The sequence below is a fragment of the Ochotona princeps genome, chromosome 6 (assembly GCF_030435755.1).
Source record: "Ochotona princeps isolate mOchPri1 chromosome 6, mOchPri1.hap1, whole genome shotgun sequence".
Classification (NCBI taxonomy): domain Eukaryota; kingdom Metazoa; phylum Chordata; class Mammalia; order Lagomorpha; family Ochotonidae; genus Ochotona; species Ochotona princeps.
Genome location: NC_080837.1, coordinates 34,986,894 through 35,009,352, shown reverse-complemented (window position 1 = coordinate 35,009,352; position 22,459 = coordinate 34,986,894). Strand labels below are relative to the sequence as shown.

Here is a 22,459-nt window from a genome sequence, read left to right as displayed (position 1 = left end):
TGGATCTAGCCGTTCCACGCTGAACTTTGTCCCATCCACTTCCATCTTGTCCCTTGTGCCCTTCATCCCCCTGCATCTTGTCCTTTTTGCCCTCTGGTACCTCCCAGTGCCCCATCATCTCTACCCCCAGGGACTCGGAGATCATGCAGCAGAAGCAGAAAAAGGCAAACGAGAAGAAGGAGGAACCCAAGTAGCTTGTGGCTTCGTGTCCAACCCTCTTGCCCTCCGCCTGGGTGCCTGGAGCCAGTCCCACCATGCTCGCGTGTCCTGTAGTGCTCCCAGGTCCCAGCACCGATGGCATTTCCTTGCCCCAAGTCTGCAGCCGGGTCCCTTTTGTGCTTCCTTCCCCTCAGGTAGCCTCTCTCCCCCTGGGTCACCCCTGGGGGTGAGGGGGTTGCCTCTTCCCAGTGTTTTTTATTCCTGTGGGGCACACCCCAAAGTATTAAAAGTAGCTTTGTAATTCCTTGAGCGCCTGGTTTGACTGGGGACTTGGGGGGAAGGGGATTGGAGGAATGACTGCCCTTTCCTACCAAAGGGGGAGAGCTATTTAGATTCCTAAAGAGGTTGTGGATATGTAGACTTATTAAGTGAAACATCACAGGAGAAGCCTTTATTTATTGTTCTGTGTCAGCCAGGATAAGATGTATGTGGTAGAGGATTCCTTTAAGAACCATAGAAACGTCTTTTCTGTGATTTTTGTCCCCTACCCAGACCTCGAACACCAGCCCAACGATGGAGTTGGGAGCCTAAGAGGGAAGGCTCCAAGACCTAAGTTTATAGATTTCCTCCTCATTGTTCCTCAGTTCGTTCGTCTGCTTGTAAGTTGGCCAAATATTCCTGCTGCTCACTGACTTCTGTGGTCAGCTGCTCTCAAAGCATTCACGTTCTCTTCTTTGATTCTTGAGGGTGGGTTCTCTTGCCACTTAGCCCTAGACCTCCAAATCAAGATTAAAACCTGAGGTAGTCTCTGCTTCTTTCTTGCTATGCCCTGATTGGTTCTGGGCTTACATCACTGAGCTCAGGCTGAACTGATTTTTTTTCCTCTCTAGGCAGAGTTAAGTCTTTAGTTTCTGGTCTTTTCCCCACCCCCACCTCAGCTCAAGAGCCAGGAAAGGGCTGGTGCCACACTGTCTGCTGTAAATTAGTAGTGGTTCCTGAGTTGCTGATTTGGGAGTTAGGCTTGTGAACTGGGGTGAAGACATATGGTAGCTCTAGTGAGGGTGTGTGTGGCTAATTCTCCCAATTCAGACATTGTAATGGCCTAAGCCTAAGGGGACATGGCTCGCCATTCTGTCCTTGAGGTACTGAGCTGTGCCGGACAGTTTACCTGAGCCCAGAGTAGGAGTACAACCTCAGGAACCAGAGTTTGTTATCTGGTGACACTGATCCGATGGCAGTGTTGCCTGAAGACAGGAGGCGGCTGGGAATCCGGGGTGGGAGACCAGCAGAGCGGTGCCAGTAACAGTCCTACAGACAGGAGTACACAGGCCCAGCAGGAGGCCACTTTAACCCAGAAGGTAGCCCAGCTACCCTTGGTGAAGGTCTCTTCCAGTTCTGCTCCTTCATAGCTGTGGAACCAAAGAGTTGGTTAAAGATTATACAGCACCTTAGCTTTTAGATCTGGCTTGTCTCCCCCACCCAGGTGTGCCTTTGGCCCTGAATTAACCTTTCCCCTATATAGCCCAGTTTCCAGGAGAGTGTCTCAAGGCCATTTTTCCACTACCTGAACCAATTGGTAAGAGTCACCATGACGTATAGTGAGGCAAGGAAGAAGACAAAATGAAAGGCAGAGTAGCTGTAGGAAAGATGCTGGCCTTGCACTGGAGGAGCCTGAGGTGTTTCAGCATCATCTTGCTTGGCAGTCCCGGCCCTCTGCCCTGTGTAGAGGAAGGGCTGTTGACACCAGTGGTGCTGGGACACCTCTTCCCACCCCACCCACTCCTGTGCAGGCAGGCTCTGGAGGGCTCTCTGGCTCTCCATGGAGATAGGCCATTTCCTAGGGCTCTTCAGAGGATCACTCACCATCCTCTGGCTCCACGGTTGGAGGGCAGCAGAAGCAGAGTGAGGGCTTCTGCAGAGCAGATAGCAGCAGGTTTGGAATGGCTTCACAGGAATATGAGGGGGTTACTTTAGGGGACCACCTACCCTCTCCCAACAAAGAGATTTGCCTAGTGTAAAAGTTGGAGGCACATCTGGGTTCAAATTCTAGCTCCAGCACATAACTGGCTATGCAAACTTTGGCAAGATGTTTATTATTTTGTGCCTCAATTCCTCCATTTGTAAAAAGGAGCAAATTACCTACCTCACAGGGTTGTTGTGGGGATTAAATTAAATGAGACTGTGTATGTAACTTACCTAGCACAGTGCCAAGCACATTGTGGGTACTTAATAAAAGGTAACAGCAGCTAGAATCTGAGCATTCTGGGTAGAGGTTGGTAGGATGTGTGCGTGCGTGTGCCTGTGTGTGTGGGTGGGGAGGGTACTGGGGCTGTAGAGCTTTGGATCCTCACCTGGAATTCGTGGCAATAAACCTTGATAATCCACAAGGGCCCAAATACTTCAGCCAGGTAGGAAACCTCATTGCTGAGAAAAAGTTAAATCGGTTCAGTCATAGCAGGAGGGGGGGAAATGTCTGGGGACATTTACTGCTGGTTGGTCCATATGGTGATTTTTGGGAAGGTGTTCTCCCTGAGCAAGGTCTTAGAAATCTGTTCATAACTCGGGGAGGGAGGGTATGGTGTGCCTCAATGTTCACATACAACATTCTCAGATCATTCTTTGTTCCCTTCAGCTCATACATAGCATCTGACAAAGCTGCTCTCAGAGGATGTCCCTGTTCATGAGAAGCTTTTCCCTTGGCTTGCTGTTGAGTTTAAATAAGCCACATTCCTAGGCTCTTCTGAACACCCCTCTGTTCTGGGATCTTTTCCTCACACCTCTCCCCTGGACACCTTTACATACCAAGCCAGAAGCACACATGCATACATGAAGCCAGCACTCAGCATTGCTAGCAAGGTGTCTGGTGTCTGGGGTTCCAGTTCCCTCAAGCCGGGCAGGCACAGGCTGTGATTCTTTCCTTGAAGGAATACTGTGGTGGGGGAACAGAATGAGGACACAGAGCTGGGTAGTTAGCAGAAACAATAACATGATCTCAGCAGAATGTCCAGGTTCTGTGCCCTACCTCTGTCTGGAGGACGACTAGAGAGTGCAGAGAAGGTCAGATAAATGATATAGCAGCTGATGATAGAGGCTTGTAGAAGGCCAGAGCGGGGTTGTTCTGAGAATAGATGGCAGTGCTTTAGCTTACAAGTGGTTATTGCCTGCACTGCTAGCCCCACTTGCCTTTGTGACTTCCCTCCCTTTGGGGGAAGCAGAGATTCTTAGAGGCTGTTAAGGAGGTCATTGAAATCTGCTATAGTAGGGGCCCGCACTACTCTGTTGCAGGGCATATACCCACTGAGGCGGATGCAAGGAGTGATGGAGAGGACGGAGAGCAGGCCACAGAAGCAGAGGTGCAGGCTAAGCAGCATCTTGTTGAGCAGGCAGCCAGCTGGATGTGTGTAGTGCCGGAACAGAAGCACAGCTCCCACTCCTGCCAAGCTGTAGAATCCGAAGGTAGCCAGCAGCACAGCTAGGAACCAGCTGCAGTCTTGGGCTGCACCTGTCTGCCTAAGGGTGGGAGGTGGGTATGATTTGGCACTGCTACTTCGTTACCCAGTACCAAATCTTTCTCCCCCAGAAGATGTGCCCTGCTGAGTCTTGACATTCCTGAATTTTCTGATACTGTTCAGTGGGAAGTTTTGGGACTAATGACCGGCATGCCCTTCTGCATCCAGTAGTGCTAGACAGCCTCCTCAGAAAGAACCCCCTTACCAGTTCTTGTCCCAGGAATGGGCAAAGGCTGTGATAAGCACCAACTGTAGTAGGATGAATGTGAAGCCTCCACAGATGCCAATGTAATGCCAGGCTACAAATTGGGCAACAATGGGAAAATGTAATATGTCACTTTCGTTATTGTGGATCAAGGTGTGAAATGGGGAGTACCTGGGAAGAGGTGCTCATCAGGAATGCAGAAGGCAACAGAACAGAGGCCCAGCAGGAACAGCAGTTTGAGGAGCCAGAAACTGGTGAGGATGGAGAGAGAAAACCTGGCTGAGGTGAAAAGGCAAAGGAGAATGAAGAGTGCCTCTGGGGGAAGCAGAGAGTAAACAGAAATACAGTAAGAGGCACAATCTGTCTACTCAGAATAGGAAAGAAGGAGCCATTCTTGGGTATGGGGCTGCGTTCTGTGCAGGCCCGTACAGCAAATTCTGACTCCAGGTACATGAATGACATTATTCAACTTACAAAGGGTTTGCATACGATAACCTCACTGTTATCTCTACTTTAATGTGGCTCATAGTCACACAGCAGGTAATAGCACATGCTGGATATAAACCTGTTTTTTGTGTCTTCACAATGCTGTTACTTCATCCCAGAATTCTTTCTACCCATCTTGTATGTCTACTTTTCTTTTTGTCCCCTCTCTGCCCGAAGAGTACACACAAACCTATTATGCAGCTGTGCCCGTGGGCTGGTGGGGGAGTGGAGGTGGACCAGTGCCACAGCCTGCAGCAGGTGGAACATGGCAGTTCCTGCGCATACCCGGTACACAGCACCAGAGCCACTGAGCACAGGACAGTCCGAGTGACCAAGCAGGTGGGCACACAGCCCTGCTGGCATCTGGATCTGGAGGGAGTGTGTGTGTGAGACAGAAGGGTAGCCCCTGACATGCGGAGGGGCACCTGCCTCTCGTGGGTATGTCTATTCATTTGTACATGTCCCCAGTCCAAGCCTCTTGTCCATTTCTGGGGCTTCTTTTTGTCTTTCCCCACCTTGCAACCCCATCCCCTCTCACTTACCCCACGTTCACTTCCCCAGACCCTTTCTACTACCGTCCTTGATAGCAGGAGGCAGCAGACTGCTGAGGCCCCCACATGAAGGAGGGTGTAGAACAGGCGGCTACAAGCAGACTCTGTTAGAGACAGCCACCTAGAGTGGCAGCTGGAACAAGGAACAACCCACAGCAGGACACCTGGGGACAGAGCAGACACAGCTGCAAGGGTGAAGGTTGTAAGTTAAGGTACATGTGAGATGAACCCTTCCGATGGAATTCCAGAATTCCCCAGCCTCCTTCCTCCCTTTTCTAAGATCTTTCAGATTCCTTCGCTCTAAAGATCTGGGGCTTGGAAGATGTGCACATCACAGGACACTGCCGGTGAAAGCCTGAGCAAACTTACTGGCATCCCCCCCCTTCAGCCACCCTACGTGTAACAGTGTTTCATACGGTATCCTCCTCGCTTAAGGGAAGCTTTCACTTCTGTCTCCCCTAGCCTGCCCTCACCTCGCTACCATACTGCTGCGCTGCCAGGCCCCAGGGAGCTCCCGGCACCGGTGGCAACCCTTGCACCCACCATCTTTGTCCTTGGGGTCGGCCCAGGTCCACCGGAAGAAAGGCAGGCAGATGAGAAAGTAGCAGGCGCGCTGTCCTCAGCCGGTGGGCCTGCTGCTTAGCAGGGGCCGTGAGGATGCCAACGCAAATGTCCTTGTGAAAGTGCTGCCTTTTCGGGGCCTCACTCCCTCGGGCAGTGCTCCCGGATTAGGGGGGGGCAGTTCCTCGCCTCCAGCGGATTTGCATTAGGATTAGACCTCCTCCATCCCGGGAAGACAGTTCCGTGGGGGAGAGGCGGGGCCGGGGGAGTAACTGAGCGAGAGAGGAAAGGGTATCGGGCTGGGGCGGGACATAAGGGATAAGGTTCTGCTAAACACTACACGCCCGAAAGGAAGTTCGAGACAGGAAACGCCTTCCACGCGGAAGCTTCTAGAACGGGAGCACGAAGGGGGTGTGGCTTAGCGCCAGCACCGCCTCCCCTCAGGCGGAAGTTGCTGGGCGGAAGTGCCGGGCGTGGCCTGGTCCGGCCCACGGGCGGAGTGAACATGGCGACGGAGGGGGACGTGGAGCTTGAGTTGGAGACTGAGACTAGCGGCCCGGAACGGCCTCCCGAGAAGCCGCGAAAACATGACAGCGGAGCGGCGGACCTGGAGCGTGTCACCGACTATGCGGAGGAGAAGGAGATTCAGAGTTCCAACCTGGAGACGGTGAGGTCGGCCGCGAGCGTGCCTGGGCGCGCTGAGCAGAGCGGCTTCCGAGCGGCGCCGTGCAAGTCCGCGGAAACGCCCCCTGTGCGGGGCCCTGCGGCGGGCGGACCTCGGGCCGGAGGGCGGACGGGGGCGGGAGGGCCCTGATCGGAGGAGGACGGACGGTGGCCGGAGGAGGGACGGTCTGGGAGGGCCCCGGGCGGGAGGACGGTGCACTGGAACGCTGCGGTCGCACTCTTGAATTAGACCTAGTGCGTGGTTGCTGATGGCGCTGGCCACCATGCGTGCTGGTTCTCGGGGTTTTAAGGGCACTGCGGTCAGCGGAGCGGTAACCAGACCTGTCTGCATCCTATAGGCCATGTCGGTCATCGGAGACAGACGCTCCCGGGAGCAGAAAGCTAAACAGGAGCGGTAAGTTAAGTGCACAGCCGGCACTACCGTTTCCTTCCTTCCTCATCAGGCGTCAGGTTTTACTACCAGTGCTGCAGACCCAGAGTTTTACACTTTTGTGTTAATGGCAGCAAGGTGGCTTGGGAACAAGGAGGTATTGTTGGAGACTATTTTTATTTTCAATGAACGCTTTTCAGGATTCCTTTATCTGCAGGGCATAGCTTGGAGTGCTCCTCCATGGGAGTTTATGGTGGAAGTAGAGAATGGGGACTAACACACTTAAATACTTGCAGGGAGAAGGAGCTGGCAAAAGTCACAATCAAGAAGGAAGATTTGGAGCTGATAGTGAGTAGTAATGCCTAGCCCGGTAGGGCAGGGGAGGTGGTGCTGGGGCGGGACATTGACACCAGGGAGGAGACCTTGGTAATGGGACGCACCCTTTTCCTGCAGATGTCAGAGATGGAGATCTCTCGGGCAGCAGCCGAACGGAGCTTGCGGGAACACATGGGCAACGTGGTAGAAGCTCTTATTGCCCTAACCAACTGAGGAGTGTTTGCTCACACATACTTATCGTTTAGTGGCTTAACTTATTGCAATAAAATTTTTTGGTCTTTTTTTTTTTTTTTTGCTGCTGTTTTATCGTTTTGGATCAGGTGAAATGTAGGTCACATCTTTTTGTGGGCAGTTTACATGTTGAGCTTTAAATGAATTTAATGACCCTCTTCCCTCCCACAACCTGAGAATCAGTTCCTTGTGTTCAAATGCAGTGGCTGACCAGACTCATTTATTTAAGTCCTCCAGCAGTTACTGTACTGTACTGGCCTGTCTCCAGGACAGCTTAATAGTTGAAAGGCCAGCACAGCCTTGTAGCTGCTGTGTATAGATGCAAGTTTTTCACCCAGCTCACAGTCCTGAATGAATTTGAATTTAGGTATCAGACAGGTACTTGCAAAGAACAGGGGCCTGACAGAAGTGATCTATGAAAGATTTGAACTCTGAACTTTACAGTATACATGCCGTTTGTTCTACTAGAAAAGACAATCATTTTACTTTAGAAAGTTGATCAACAGTGGTGAAGTCAGGTCCACTAAGCTTGTTTCCTCAGTAAAGCATCCCTAGTAACTCAGACACAGTGAGTTGGTGAATGTGAAAGCTTGACTGGGCACCTGCTTCAGAGTCGACACTCAACCAATGACTATAAAACATGCTTTTCCAGAAGAATTTCAAGGCCTTACTGTTTTGGCTTTAGGATAGTTTTTAGATTGTATTCCATACAATAGCAACACATACATCTTTTTTTATTGTATAATTATTTGCACTTTTTTTTAATCCCAGGACATTAAAGTTTAAGAGTGATTGTTTCAGTGGGGCATTTAAAGGATGTGAAGACCTCAGTCTTTTCACTGATCAAATTATGCTGCTATGGCCCCCTAGAACTCTGGTAATGTCACGTGCATGGTGGTTATACAGTAACTCTTCAACATGACTTTAGGGACTAGCACTGTGGTTAGGCCTCTGCCAGTGGCGCACCATTATGGCCCCAATTTACATGCTGGTCATTTCACTTTTGATCCAGCTCCCTGCTAATGGCCTGGAAAACCAGTGGAAGATGGCCCAAAGACCCACATGGGAGAACCTGAGAAACTCCTGGCTTTGGACTGGCCCAGTTCCAGCTGTTGCAGCCATTTAGGGAGTGAACCAGCGGATGGAAACACTTTTTCCGCTCCGTAACTCTGCCTTTGAAAAAAATCTTAAAGAGGTCTCCCCTCCCCCCATTGCCTAGCAGCTTAAGTCCTAGCCTTGAATGCTCTGAGATTCCATATGGGTGCTGGTTCTAATCCCAGTGGCCTCACTTCCCATCCTGCTCCCTGCTTGTGGCCTGGGAAAGCAGTTGAGGATGGCCCAAAGCCTTGGGACCCTGTACCCCCATGGGAGACCTGGAAGAGGCTCAGCTCTGGCCATTGTCACTTGGGGAGTGAGTCAACAGATGGAAGATCTGTCTCTCCTTTCTGTATATCTTTGTAATAAAAATAAATAAATCTTTAAAAAAAAAAATCTTAAAAAAGGAATTTAACCATAGCATGTTGCTTGGAGAGCTTCGGTGCCTTCCTCAATTTATATACTGGGTAAGAACATCACATCCTTATGGTCATTTGGCTTTAGTAAGACTGGTGCCACACAAAGATTATGGTCAAGTATTGTTCTATGTACAGTTAAGACAGCAAGGATAACCAAATACATATACATTTGCTCATGAGATAAATCAGTGCTAAAGTATCTAAGTGTTTGTGAAACTACATGGGCAGGTGACAGTCAAAATACAAAACATCCTCTGTTGGAGCCTCTGCTTTTACATAATGTGTGGTTAATATCAGCCTGTACATTTTATGTTAGCAACATGATAAAAATCTTGGGTGTGTGGCTTTATTTGAAACTCACAAAAGTTAGATTCTCTTAGAAAACTGACTCTAATTAAAAATGCAAAACATTTCAACGAGCTTAGATCTCATGGTGTGTTACTCCTAACCTTAAGGTAGAAGTAAGGTATTGTCCACTCCACTGACATGCTCACGTTTCTGATCCACACTAAGGGGCTGGAAGAAACTCAGAACAGTCCCAAGTAAATATGGGAAACCACAGCACTGAGGAAACCCAAGATTTCTCAGTTTTAAGTGGGAAGCCTCAACTATCTGGATAGTGCTTTTCTGTAAGATTCTCAGCATGAATCCAGACCTCAGAAAGTACCTTTAAGCATTGGGCTACGTGGTATCGCAAGGATGGCAGAAGGTCCAACAGCCTGGATACAGGAGCCATATAAATAATGGGAAGAACAAACTGAAGACCAGACTGGCGAGACTTCTTGTGTCCCATAGTTGGAAAGAGTTGAAAGCAGTTGAAATCTAGGTAGTTTTCCGTTTCTTGGCAGATGGTCGCTCAAATACATCTCGCACCCCAGCTGCTTTCTGTTTAAAGAACTTGGTGTTCTGGGCACTTTCTTGGCCCCATGCAGAGTCAAAGGACGTGGTATCTTGATCCACAAGGTGAGTATATTTGGTACGACCAGAGCGCCCAAAGTTCTTGACCTGAGAGAAGGAGGGATGATGAGTTAAATGTAGCACCAAACATACTATGCCTCTATCTTCAAAACAAGACTTTTAAGTTGCTAAGGTTCTCCATACCTGCATGACTTTAGGAAGAATGGTTTTGTTGAAATGATCCTCCAGGGTGGGCGCACTGAAATCTCTCTTGTATACTTCTTCATCCTCATCCTGTAGAAAAACATCAGTCTTTTTGGTTCTATTCCTTTTTATTCAAACCAGAATAAATTTAATAAACTCTACAATAAAGGTTACAAGAGATTACTGACCATTTTGTCATGCACTTGTCATGTAATTCATGTGCCTGCAACTGTCAGCAGACCTCTCAAGTCTGAACTGTCTACTGTGTCTTTTATAGTTTTAACAAGTATGTTATTTTTTTTTTTAAAGATTTATTTTATTTTTATTACAAAGTCAGATATACTGAGATAGAGAGGAAGTGGAGTTGCCGGGATTAGAACCAGCAGCCATATGGGATCAAGGTGAGGACCTTAGCCACTAGGCCACGCTGCCGAGCCCAACAAGTATGTTATTAAATGGAGATAGGGTCCCGGTTCATGTCCTGGCTGCTCCACTTCCCATCCAGCTCCCTACTTGTGGCCTGGGAAAGCAGTCAAGGACGACCCAAAGCCTTGGGACCCTGCACCAGCATGGGAGACCCATGTCTTAACTGTACATAGAACAAAAGTTGACCATGATCCATATGTGGCACCAGTCTTCCTAAAGCCAAGTGACAATAAGGATGGGAAGCTCCTGGCTTTAGATTGGCTCAGCTCTGACTGTTGCAGCCACTTGGGGGGTGAAGCAACATGCAGATAGTCCTCCTTGTAAATCTGAGTTTCCAATAAAAAAAAAAGGGGGGTGTCTTTCATCAGCTAGTTCACTCCCTAAAATGCCTGTAACAGCCAGGACTAGTGCAGGCTAAATTCAGGAGCCACAAACTCCATCTGGGTCTCCTATGTGGGTGGCAAGAACTTAAATAATTAAACCATCATCCACTGCCTCCCAGGCACATTAACAGGAATCTGGATAGGAAACCTAGAGTAGCTGGGAGTACATAAGGGATTTTTGGAGTCCCAGGGGTAACTTAATTACCACTGTGTTACAACAGTCCAGAATTTAACTTCTTTGCAAGCACAGTCACGTTATTAGTTACATAGATTTGAAACCGGAGTACTCTTTGTGTAGAATCAATGAGCTATCACATCTTAAAAACTCATCACCCAGGTTTATAGATTTTCCCCCCGACAATTTTGGTTTTACTGTCATTGCATTAATGTTTCTAGAATGCAATTCTGACTGCATCTCTGTGTTGCCCAAACATCGATGGTTCTGTTTTATCAAACATAAGCTCTATAAAAGTTAGAAGTTAAGGCCAAAAAAAAAAAAGTTAAGGCCAAATATATAGCCTTAATCTGCCTATTTCGCTCTCCTTGTCACTTTCTTTTATAGATGATATTACCTTTTGTCTCCACTCCTGGGGTTATTTCCATTTGGATACATCTTAAGTGTTTCCTCATATGTAAATCACTGTTTCCAATTTACCATGAAATGCTAACATCTCCCTGTTCAGAACTGTCAGAGTACTTTCAGACCTCCTTATGTTTCAGTACATGTTGGCCATATCCCCACTTTTAGACTGTGAACCTTCTGAGGGAAGTCCCTCATTTAATTCCAGAAGCCATTTCAGTTTCATTTGCCTGGTCTAGTCGAACTTGAGCACAAGACCAACCTTCACCAAGCTTTCCTTGTTGTGTCTTAGCAATACACTGCTTGATTATAAAGCTGCTGAAATGCTTAGATAGATATACCTCATGACTTTAAAACAGTACAAGGAGTAATTCTAATCTCTACCAATTCTGGAAAACCATTTGTGCTGGAAATTTACACAAGAAACATTTCCTGCTGAATAGTAAGACTAAACATTGGAGTAGAAATCTCCAATGAAGTTTTCAAATTGTACCAGTACCTACAGAGAAAGGCAGGAATTCAGGGATATTTAGAGTTTGATATATAGCACTTGAACAAACTAATCTAATTTCTGATACAAACTTCTTTAACATTGGAAAATAATTTAAAAAACCATATGGTATCAGAATAACATGTAAATCAATTATCCCATTACCTCTCCTGCTTTTCCTCTTAAACAATCATTGTGTTAATTCAAATAATTTTGGAAGAATTGTGTATCATTTTATTTTATTTTTTTGTGTATCATTTTAAACAAGGTTAGCTTCTATTGAATTTGGTCTCCACATCAACAGAGGCGATGGCTTTTCACATAATGGTTTAGATAGCCACCCTTCTGCTTGGTTAGGTTGCTTAGTCTCACTGTCTGCTAACAATAAAGTAAACTCTTTTCTGTTCTAATAGGAGTTAATGCAGAGCCATGTACAGAGTTTGGTTTTCAGACAATAAAAAGTTCTAATTTGGCTATAAGATAATGACATCCGAGTTTCTGAATCTAACTAATTTAGTACCTATTTGGATTACTACTTCCTGAATTCTTCCATGAATATAATTTTCTGTTTCTGAAAACAAGGGCCAAAATACAGAACAGTTGCTGCTATTTCTATAACCCAGTGGCTAATACTTCCTGGGTGTACTCTTCAGAGGCAAAAAGCAAATCAGAACAGTGGCAAGTGGAAAAAACATTTCAGAATAGCTTATTCTTGCAAACAAGGAAGGACCTTAAACTTGGGAGTTACTCTTCCTGCCCAGTTTTCTTACTCCCTTTCACAGCTTACCATGAAGAAGGCACCGCGGTGATAATACTTCTGTAAAAACTTGTATTTGCCCTTCACAGCTTTGTTGGTAATGACTTTGCCATTTGCCCGGAGCTCAGCTCGCCTCTCTTCCTCAGTCAGGTTTCGCATGCGTTCAATTTCTGCTTTCTCCTTCTCAAGTCTGTTTAGGGAGCAAAATTATTTATTAGTATTGTCCTAGTTTCAAAGACATTGCCATATGAAAGTAACACTCCTGTCTCCTTTCAGGCATTATTTGCTGTGTTTAACTTTAGTCTTTGCCTCTTAGGAATCAATCAGGAGTTGAAGAAATAAAAAGGTGAGTTGGTCTTTACAAGTACTGCAAATGTCCAGAAGTTGATTCTAGCCTGCTTGACATTCAGGTATGCTTAATTTTGCATACTTATTCCCTCACCCGAAAAAGTTATCTTAGTTTGAAGAAAAAAAATTATTGAGTTTAAGATAGCTATGTGACTGCTTTACGTAGTGCATCATCATCTATGTATGTGCTCACATGTAACTAAGGGTTATTGCAGTCTTGTAGTTTTAACCTTTTTTGGCGGGGAGAAGAGGGTTGCAGCTTTTCTTAAGGAACATTAAACTACAGGCTGAGGACAGTTACCTATTGATCTATCTCAGTAACCTGGGATTACCTTATGCCTAGTCAGTTACTGGAATGGGGGACACAGCTCAGAAATAATTTTGGTTTAAGACAGTGAGTGAAGTAGGTTGTTTAACTGCTATAAGTTCCCCACCCCCCTCAACTGTATGTAAACTCCTTTTCACTGCAACTCTGCGGCTCCTCAAGTCTAGAGGCATCCTATTTCTCTACTCCCTTGAACCTAAGATAGCCTTGAGATAAGAGATGTCCAGATGAGGCAGGAGAATTTATAAGTTCTGGAACTTAAGCTGCCAACTTGTATCTTTGCATTCTTGGAATGCTGCTCTGAGATTGCTAGAAAAGGAAAGTTACTCAGGAAGTGAGGTGTTCCATCTGAGAGCACCAACTACCAGACTTGGGAATGAGGTCCTTTTAGACTCTGTGGCCCTGTTAATCCCAACAGAGGACTGTCACCCCACCTCCAAAACAGAAATACTACATTGTGTTTCAAGCCTCTAAACTAGAGATAAGTGTAATAGTGAGTAACTTTGTATATCTTAACAGGAAAGTAAGTTTCTCCTCCCTGACTTCACTCTGACAAGTGAAACTTGTATTCCAATAATGGGAGACTTGCACAGCCACAAGATCCCAGGAAAACTACACCAAAACTCATGGCAGGGGATGGGACTCAGAGCTGTGTCATCAGAAACCTGTCAGTGTTGTTAACTCTAGCTGCATCCTAGCACTTACGCTTCTCGATCTTCTCTGTCCCTCTTGATTCTTTTCAGCTCCCGAACTTTCCACGCCTCATACTCCTCCTCATCGTTTTCATCATCAGTGTTAAGGGCATCTAGTGCAGCCAGGGACCGCTTGTTCTCCTCAAGTTCTTTTTTGGTCTCTTCCTCTACGATCTGAATGGAAAGGAGAGTTCAGTCTCCTCAGGAAAATCCATTCCATTATTTGTTGCTCTCACATCCCTTGTGACCCCGCCCCAGCACCTTGAGTGTGTATTTGCGCCTCTCCTCCGCCATGCGCTTTGCTTCCTGCTCCAGCTCCTTCTGCCTCAGTGCTTCAGCCTCCCGCTCCTGAACGGTCACTCGGTCCTTCCTGTAGCACAGAGGCCCTGTTGTTAACTGCCCAAATCTTTGGAGTGGAACTCTTTGTTCCCCTAGTGCTGGGCCCATCCAAATCACCAAAAGCCAAATGATGTTTGAACTCTACCATTAGAGAAGAACCCAAAGTGGGAGATATCCCAGGTCTTTAGACAAAATTCATTCATCTTTCAGAACTGCCTGGATAGCAAGGAATCCCCTGGATTGCAACTAGTGAGATTACTGGTCATTAAAATAAAAAAAAAGCCAAACCATGAACTTACTTTTTATGCTTCATTTTTTGCTTAATCTGTAATCCTGAGCAGATCTGTGCTCTTTAACTGGGAAGGGATATGTGAAAACAAACAGGCTCTCTGCTAACACCACGGTATTTAGCAAGGGCACTGGGCAAAACGCTTTCACATAGTGACTAGATTTCAGAGGGGCATCCGATATGAAAATATGCTTTCGGCCTCATGTGCAGATGGATTTGGACAGATTTGTGAGATACTTACTTTCGGATGAAGACTGGCTTAAGCCGAGGCTCCATCTCGTCCTCGCTGTCTGTGTACTCTTCATACTCAGACTCCGATTCCGACTCCTCCCCGGAACGCCCCTCGTCTTCCACCTCCATGACTTCCATCTCTTCATTTTTCCTCTCCTGTGCTCGCTGACGCATCATGCCACGACGCCGCTCTATTTCCTGTCAAATCAGACAGCTAAGCCACCTGGTAAAATGCTCTGAAAGGGAACAATTTTTCCCTCACCAGGTTCAAATTGTGATTTGAATAAATGTAACAGCATCATTCTATTATTTTTCATACTATCCCCACCAAATAGGGAATATTATCAGAATTCTGTCAGAAAGAACAATATGTGCCCATGGGGCTTTGAGAAATTAATACTGGTTCCAACTTCTTATACCCAGAGAAACCTCCCCATTTTCCTTTATCACACCTCATCATCGATTTCCTCCTCCTCTTCTTCACTACTGTCTTCTCTTTCCATGCGCCAAGCATCTCCTTCTATTTCTGAGTCACTTTCTCCTACCACTTCAGGTTCCACTATTTTCCGATGTCGAGCCAATCTGAAAAAGGTATTTCCAAGTGTAAAACCAGTGTCATGAAAACACGGGAGTGCAAATCACATTTCATTTGTCATCCTGACATGTTTTTCCTCACTAATACTGAAGACTGATGAGCAGAAGTAGATCAAAGAAACTAAATTAGAATGCTGAGAGCAAACAGACAAGTAGAAATTAAAACATTAAGCATATGTTGAGGCATCCTAGGGTGCCATAGCAAACTTACTGGGATAGTTTTAATAGCTCAGGGTATTTATTCATGGCTGCAACATTAGGTCACACTACAGTCCATTAAATGACATCACATCTGTTAAACTGGATTTTTGACGGTAAAAAGCAAATACAACATGAAAATACAGGGTGCAGCCACTGTGCTGCAGCAAGTTAAACCATCCCGTTGTCAGTGCTGGACTGAGTCCTGCCTGTTACTTGTGACCCAGCTTCCCGTTTCTATGCCTGGAAAGGTAGCAAAAGATGGCCTAAAGCTTGGGCTCTTGCCTTGCGAACATTTGGGAAGCGAACCAAAAGATGGATGATCTCTGTCTCTCCCTCTTTCAGAGGCTCTGTGTTTCAAATAAAATAAACCAATCTGTTTAAAAATCTATGGAACGGGGCCCGGTGGCGTGGCCTAGCGGCTAAAGTCCTTGCCTTGAACACGCCGGGATCCCATATGGGCACCGGTTCTAATGCCGGCAGCTCCACTTCCCATCCAGTTCCCTGCTTGGGGCCTGGGAAAGCAGTTGAGGACGGCCCAAAGCTTTGGGTCCCTGCACCCGCGTGGGAGACTCGGAGGAGGTTCCTGGTTTCTGGCATCGGATCGGCGCGCACTGGCCCGTTGCGGCTCACTTGGGGAGTGAAACATCGGATGGAAGATCTTCCTCTCTGTCTCTCCTCCTCTCTGTATATCCGGCTTTCCAATAATAATAAAATCTTTAAAAAAAAAAAAAAAATCTATGGAACGGGCCTGGCACGATGGCATAGTGGTTAAGGTCCTTGCCATGCACATACTGGGATCCCATATGGGCACTGGTTCTAATCCTGGCAGCCCCACTTCCCATCCAGCTTCCTGCTTGTGGCCTGGGAAAGCAGTTGGGAAAGGTCCAAAGCCTTGGGACTCTGCACCCACATGGGAGACCTGGAGGAGCTCCTGGCTCCTGGCTTCCGATTGGCTCAGCACTGGCCGTTGTGGCCGCTTGGGGAGTGAATTAGTGGAAGGAAGATCTTCCTCTCTGTATATCTGCCTTTCCAATAAAAATAAATAAATCTTTAAAAAAAAAAACAATCTATGGAACATAAAACCTAAGTTCTATCACTTATTAAAAATTGTAGCCTCTCTATAAGTACACATATAAATAAATAATGGCACAGAAAATCAGAGTGTGATAATAGCAACTGACTGCAATGTTTAAGTTGGCTAAGCATCCAGCAGACACAAAAACTCCAACAGTAACTGTGGTTATGTGAGGATGAAACAAAACTTACTCTCATAGGCGTTGTATCTTCCCACTTTTCTTCTCCCCTCCCCTCAGAGATAGCGAGCTTCCATCTGCTGGTTCATTTCCCAAATGCCCTAAGTAGCCAAATAGCCAGACTCGGGGCAGGCCAAAGCTGGCAGCCAGGATTGCGATCCAGCTCTGCTACACGGGTGGCAGGGACGCAACCCCTAAGTCACCTCCTGTTGCCTCCCAGGATCTCCGCAGGAAGGAAGCTCATGTTGGAAGCCAGAACTGGGAATCAAACCTAGGCACTCTCGTATGGCACATGAGAGTTCACAGTGAAATCTTAACTGAAAGGCCTAATGTCCAGCACCATTATACTTTTCAAGTGATTATTACAGCATAAATACTGCTATTTGGCTCCAAGTACATAATAAATGAAACTATTTTGGCATAGGAGTGCTGTGACAAATTCCTGAGATAATATGAACTGTGAAAACAGGACCTATGGCCTGCTCTGTAAAGTTGAACAGTCTCAATCACTATATAATAGATGAAGTCTCTTTGTGGGAAACTTTCCAACCTGAGATCATTGAGCAGGTCTTTTCTTCAATAGTTTCATTTTCCCTCATTAACATTCAGAATAAATATATGGATAAATCAAATTCTCAAATTTTATGTTTGTCTACTGATAGTTACGATGCTACTGCTGCTGCTAATAATAAACTACTTTTAGGGCAGGCACTGTTGTATTGCAAGTTAAGCTACTGCTTGGGATGCCTGTATTCCATATAGGTGTGCTTGGGATCAATTCCTACTTCTGCTCTGATCCAACTAAAGCACATCCTGCAAAGGCAACAGATGATGGTTCAAGAACTTGGGTCCTGCCACCCATGTGGAGATAAACCACTGCATGGAAGGTAGCTTCAACTTCTCAAGTGTCTGTTTTAAAAAGCCCAACTGTGGGCCTGGCATGGTAACCTAGTAGCAAATGTTTTCCTCTTGCAAAAGCTGGGATTCCAAATGGATGCTAGTTCATATCCCGGCAGCCCCACTTCCCATCCAGCTTCCTGCTTGTGGCCTAGGAAAGCAGTCAAGGATGGCTCAAAGCCTTGGGACCCTGCACATCTGTATGGGAGACCCAGAAAAGATACTGACTTCTGGCTTTGGACTGGCTCAGCACTGGCCATTGCGGCCACTTGGGGAGTGAATCAGTGGAAGATCTTCCTCTCTGTATATCTGACTTTCCAATAAAAATTTAAAAAGTCTTTAACAACAACAGTAAACTGGGCCTGGTGCAGTAGCCTAGCGTCTGAAATCCTAGCTTTGCACGCACCGGGACCCCATATGGGCACTGGGTCGAGTCCCAGCATCCCCGCTTCCTATCCAACTCCCTGCTTGTGGCCTGGGAGAGCAGTTGAGGACACCCTAGAGCCTTGGGACCCTGCACCCACATGGGAGACCAGGAGGAAGCTCCTGGCTCCTGGCTTCAAATCAGCTGAGCTCTGGCTGTTGCAGTCACTTGGGGAGTGAATCATCAGATGGAAGATCTTTCTCTCCGTCTCTCCTCTTTTCTGTATAAGAGGACTTTCCAATAAAAATAAGTAAGTCTTAAAAAAGCCTAACTTACAGGCTTAGCTCTCAGCATTTTTGATGTTAAGAGGTGGCATCAGTATTTACAGAAAAAAAGGGGGGGGGGGGGCAACATTGTGGCAGAATTGGTTAAGTCATCAACTGCAATGCCAGCATCCCATGTAAGTTCCGGTCCATATCCCAGATGTTCCTCTTCTGATCCAGCCTGCTGATAATGCCTTGGGAAAGCACAGAAAGATGACTCAAGGAGCCACCCATGTGGAAGACCCAGTAGCAGATCTCAGCTTTGGCTTCTCTAGCCCTGGCAACTGTGGCCATCTGGGGACTGAACCAATGGATAGAAGGAAGCTCTCTCTCAAGACTGCCTTCCAAATAATTGTAAAATGATAAAAACAAAAACAAAAACAAAAACAAAACACCTAAGCAACATCTCATTTCTGTGTCGTGCATGTGTGTGTATGTGACAAGTTTACAGAGTGAAGGAGCTTGGAGCATCTGGGACATGAGTCTGTGCCCATATGATATCCTGGTGTTTGCAAGGTGAGAATTTAGTCACTAGGCTATTGTGCCAGGCCCAACCTGTTGTTTTCCAAAGCTGCTACTTCCTGTATATTTTTGGTCAGGTTATTTTTCTAATACCTTTGTGTCTTGATTTTCTAATTTATAAAATGGGTCTAGTAATATTTATCTAATTATGTTACTTAATGATTACAAGAACTGGTAAATAGTACCTACTTGGAACAGTGTAGTGAAGACAAAGACTATTCAAGTCCTAGTTACTGCTACTGTTGTTGAGGGAGACCCAGCCCCAGCCTTACCTCTCTTCCACATCTTCACTAATACGGTTCTGTAAACGCCGCAGCCGAGGGTCACTAGATGAATCCTCTTCCTGTTCTTCAGGCTCTGCTTCTTGTTCTTTGGCTTTCTTAATGAACTGAAATTCTTCATCCTCCTCATCGGAGGATTCCATAGGGGCATAGTCGGGCCTCTTCCCGGACACATATCGTTTTACCTTCACTTTCTCCATCGAAATCTCACCTGTGAGAAAGATCATTCACGGTGTTTCCGCAGCCTGTTTCACTATGTCTTTCATCCCTTGGTCAGGGCATGCAGAACATATTTTTGGTGGACAAAAGTCTAAGCAGAAGCAGGCCACCTCTGAATCGCCTGTTTAGGCGAAGTCACAGGAAGAAACTTCAGTGAACAACAACCCCAATGGGGATGAAGTGGAGGAAGGAAGGAGGTGAATAGCACAAAAAAATACCCTCAAAGGACAGACTGTATCCCTGCATCCATCACAAATTCAACGTATTTCATCTAAGCTACACCTGTAAGTGAATTATTCCTAACAGTGCCCAGTATATGGTCAGGGTGACTTTAGAGGGAATGCAAAAGTAAAATACTGTTCAGGCATTCTCCAATTCCTGCTGGAATATCCTGGCAGCCTTTATAACATAGTACCACATAACTCAACATGCAAATCTTGCCCCTTCACACCTTCTTTTCCTTTAGCTTATATGCTATCAAACCTCTGAGAGCAGGTAATCTCTCTTTTACAAAACAAACAATACCAGTAGAATGGGAGCACTAACCAGTTCAATTTCCTACTTCAGGAGAAAACTACAATTTTATTGGAAGAGAAATAGCCAAAACAATTTTGAATATAAATAAAGTAAAGTGGGATGGGGTTTGTATCAGAAAACTTTAAGTTACAGTAATTTAAAACGATGTTTTCAACTCAAGAGTACGTAGACTAATAGAGCAGAGAAACTTAAAGAAGAACTTGAATATACTCCTGAAGTGACACCAGCAAAAATCACTAGAGAGGTGCTGGTTCCCTCCCCAGATGGCCCATAACACCCAGGAGTTCCTCCTGGATCTCCCATGTGGGTGGCAAGGATCCAAGAACCCGGGTCATTTTTTATTGTTTTCCCAGGTGCATTAGCAGGGAGTGGGATAGTAAACGGAGCAACCAGGATGCGGGTGATGGCCCCACCCACCACACCAAAACACTGGTCCCCCGGCTCTGCTTCCTGCTGATGTGCATGCTGCGAAGCAGCAGTGACTCAGACAGCTGAGCCCTGCACATCCATGCGGAGGGCTGAGCTGCACACTGGTTTTGGCCTGGTCAGTTCTAGTTGTTGCAGGCATTTGGAGTGTGTACCAGCACATGGAAGATGTCAGAAATGGGCTACCAGAAGAGAAATTGACTTTTTAACTGGCTTCTCGCTCTCTCTTTTTTTAAAAGATTTATTTATTTTTATTGCAAAGTCAGATTTACAGAGAGGAGGAGAGAAAGAGAGGAAGATCTTCCATCTGATGATTCACTATCCAGGTGACCACAATGGCTGGAACTGCGCTGATCCCAAGCCAGGAGCCAGGAACCTCCTCCAGGTCTCCCACGCAGGTGCAGGGTCCCAAGGCTTTGGGCTGTCCTCGACTGCTTTCCCAGGCCACAAGCAGGGAGCTGGATGGGAAGCAGGTCGTCTGGATTAGAACCAGCGCCCATATGGGATCCTGGCATGCTTAAAGCAAGGACTTTAGCTGCTAGGCCACAGTGCTGGGCCCTTAACTGGCTTCTCTTAACCAGGAAAGAAAAAGGCCATTCTGCCCACTGATTTGTTACATGATTAAATTCTTTTTAAAATTTGTTTCTTATATGAAAGACAGAGAGAAAGCTTCCATGTGCTACTTGGATTCCTCTCAACCACATGAGATTTGGATGGAGTTCCTGGCCCTGGCTAGTTCAGGCATGTGAGGAGTGAACACGGGGAATGGAAGATCAATCTATACACTCCTGCCTCTCGAGTAAATGAAAACAAAAACACTCCCCTCCCAAAATAAAACAGAAAAAAACAAAACAGTAAACAGAAAATGAGTGATTGACAGAGAAGTCACAGAAAATGGAGCACTGAATGAGCATATGAATGAAATAGCTAGCATTGGGGTTGTTGCAGTGGCACAGTGGGCTAAGCTGCCACTTCTGACACCAGCATCCCACATCAGAGGGCCACACTGCTCCACGAGTGAGCCAGCCCCCAGCTAATGCACCTGGGAAAGCAGTAGAAGATGGGCTGAGGACATGGGGCCTCCTGCATGGAGTGCCTGGCTCCTGAGGTCATACTGGGAGTGAACTAGCAGATGGAGGATCTCTCTAGTAACTAGGAAAACACTAATTTAAACAATGAGGTTTAATCATAAATAAATAAATGAACTAATTTAGATGTGTCCAACGAATAATTCTGTAAAGCCATGTTGAGTTGAAAAATAAAACAAACCCACTCAAATAGCATCAGGATGGGCACACTACTTGAAAAACAAAGAATATTATTTTTCAACATCCTTACTGAAAAAAGTCTTCACTCTGACCCCCTAAAAATGATGATCTTTCTTCCACCTGCGCTCACTGGATTTCTATGCATCTTTTAAGGATAAAATTAAATGCCATTGCTACAAGGAGCGCTCCTGGATGACCACAGGTGGCTCCTCCATTGCACTTCACCTATGTTCCCCGAGGTGGGGGTATCCCAAGTGTGAAAGCATGGGGGGAACACGGCTGGGGATGAGCCCCTTTTGGCACGGCTCACATCTCTTTATGAGTATGAATTCCTTAAGGTTGGGGTGCGGTCAGAACACAGGCTGGCGTGCAAAGTTACTGAACACATTCACCGCAGTTGGTCAAGTGAACACAACGTTGAATCGATAACTGGGACAGGCCTTTGTGTGCCCAAAAGCAGCACGAACAGACAGACCTCTAAGGGCGACAAAGGGGTTCGTATGCGGGCATTGAGGATGTCACAATTCTCACGGTGAGGAATGCGTGCAGGACAACAGCGGAGGGAGGGGTGCTTACTGTACGTGTTGTCAGACTCCAGCGGATCCCCCACCCCAAGTCTCCCACAAGGGCTGCAGCGGGAAGCGGGGGATGAGCCCGGGGACCCATTTGCAGGGTCGGCAGGCTGGGCTGGGCGACCCCCGAGGGGGCTGCAGGACCCCCGGCAGAAGAGGGCAGGTCCGACGGGCAGCACCCTACCTTTCTCATTGCGAACCGGGACGGCCCCGGCCGTCGACTGGATGGGCGGCTGCTTCATGAGGGCGCTGGGGACCGACATGGTGGCGGCAGCGGCGGTGATTCTCGAAACCTGAGAGATCCCAAAAAGTGAAGACCCTACAACTGCTTCCAACCTACGGCCACCGGAAGCCGCTGCGCGACGGGTAGAAACTCCTGGTGGCCAAGCTAGAGCAACCGGAAATATGCGCGACGAGAGGATTGTGGGATTTTGG

At 46.7% G+C, this 22,459-nt stretch overlaps 4 protein-coding genes across 5 annotated transcripts in view; 2 read left to right on the top strand and 2 right to left on the bottom strand.

The window, feature by feature from the left end:
• The window catches only part of SERF2 (small EDRK-rich factor 2), a 1,672-nt gene extending 1,204 nt beyond the window's left edge, over positions 1 to 468 (top strand). Inside the window, exon 3 of the mRNA XM_004578129.3 lies at positions 131 to 468. Within this exon, the coding sequence (XP_004578186.1) occupies positions 131 to 194 (64 nt within the window). The 3' untranslated portion in view covers positions 195 to 468. The remainder of the gene's footprint in view (positions 1 to 130) is intronic.
• Positions 469 to 1,369: 901 nt separating this feature from the next.
• SERINC4 (serine incorporator 4) lies at positions 1,370 to 5,044 on the bottom strand. The gene is made up of 10 exons (XM_058665924.1): positions 4,550 to 5,044; positions 4,045 to 4,124; positions 3,874 to 3,967; positions 3,458 to 3,669; positions 3,182 to 3,277; positions 2,962 to 3,088; positions 2,511 to 2,583; positions 2,023 to 2,071; positions 1,724 to 1,877; positions 1,370 to 1,568 (listed from the first exon to the last, which is right to left on the bottom strand). The coding sequence occupies exons 1-10, from the start codon at positions 4,720 to 4,722 to the stop codon at positions 1,370 to 1,372; spliced, it is 1,257 nt and encodes a 418-aa protein (XP_058521907.1). The 5' UTR covers positions 4,723 to 5,044.
• An 826-nt stretch (positions 5,045 to 5,870) lies between these two features.
• On the top strand, positions 5,871 to 7,129 carry HYPK (huntingtin interacting protein K). 2 transcript variants are annotated; one of them, XM_004578128.3, is made up of 4 exons: positions 5,916 to 6,138; positions 6,494 to 6,549; positions 6,822 to 6,873; positions 6,979 to 7,129. In XM_004578128.3, the coding sequence occupies exons 1-4, from the start codon at positions 5,977 to 5,979 to the stop codon at positions 7,072 to 7,074; spliced, it is 366 nt and encodes a 121-aa protein (XP_004578185.1). In that variant the 5' UTR covers positions 5,916 to 5,976; the 3' UTR covers positions 7,075 to 7,129. The 2 variants fall into 2 exon arrangements, with proteins under 2 accessions (XP_036351263.1, XP_004578185.1); XM_036495370.2 differs by lacking the exons at positions 6,494 to 6,549; positions 6,979 to 7,129 and having other exon boundaries at positions 5,871 to 6,138; positions 6,822 to 6,881.
• Positions 7,130 to 8,899: 1,770 nt separating this feature from the next.
• Positions 8,900 to 22,423, bottom strand: MFAP1 (microfibril associated protein 1). The gene is made up of 9 exons (XM_004578127.2): positions 22,209 to 22,423; positions 18,994 to 19,213; positions 15,020 to 15,149; positions 14,578 to 14,765; positions 13,970 to 14,078; positions 13,722 to 13,882; positions 12,374 to 12,533; positions 9,708 to 9,797; positions 8,900 to 9,611 (listed from the first exon to the last, which is right to left on the bottom strand). The coding sequence occupies exons 1-9, from the start codon at positions 22,285 to 22,287 to the stop codon at positions 9,429 to 9,431; spliced, it is 1,320 nt and encodes a 439-aa protein (XP_004578184.1). The 5' UTR covers positions 22,288 to 22,423; the 3' UTR covers positions 8,900 to 9,428.
• Between the last annotated feature and the right edge of the window lie 36 nt (positions 22,424 to 22,459).

Excerpts from the sequence above, each read along its gene's own strand:
- SERINC4 (XM_058665924.1), bottom strand. The coding sequence starts at position 4,722 with ATGCCAGCAGGGCTGTGTGCCCACCTGCTTGGTCACTCGGACTGTCCT. Across the intron at positions 3,968-4,044 it reads TGATGAGCACCTCTTCCCAG|CCTGGCATTACATTGGCATC; the intron begins GTACTCCCCATT and ends CCCAATTTGTAG. Across the intron at positions 1,878-2,022 it reads AACCGTGGAGCCAGAGGATG|GGCAGAGGGCCGGGACTGCC; the intron begins GTGAGTGATCCT and ends TCCTCTACACAG.
- HYPK (XM_004578128.3), top strand. The coding sequence starts at position 5,977 with ATGGCGACGGAGGGGGACGTGGAGCTTGAGTTGGAGACTGAGACTAGC. Across the intron at positions 6,139-6,493 it reads AGAGTTCCAACCTGGAGACG|GCCATGTCGGTCATCGGAGA; the intron begins GTGAGGTCGGCC and ends TGCATCCTATAG. Across the intron at positions 6,550-6,821 it reads CAGAAAGCTAAACAGGAGCG|GGAGAAGGAGCTGGCAAAAG; the intron begins GTAAGTTAAGTG and ends AAATACTTGCAG.
- MFAP1 (XM_004578127.2), bottom strand. The coding sequence starts at position 22,287 with ATGTCGGTCCCCAGCGCCCTCATGAAGCAGCCGCCCATCCAGTCGACG. Across the intron at positions 14,766-15,019 it reads AGGAGGAAATCGATGATGAG|GAAATAGAGCGGCGTCGTGG; the intron begins GTGTGATAAAGG and ends CTGATTTGACAG. Across the intron at positions 13,883-13,969 it reads GGCGCAAATACACACTCAAG|ATCGTAGAGGAAGAGACCAA; the intron begins GTGCTGGGGCGG and ends CTTTCCATTCAG.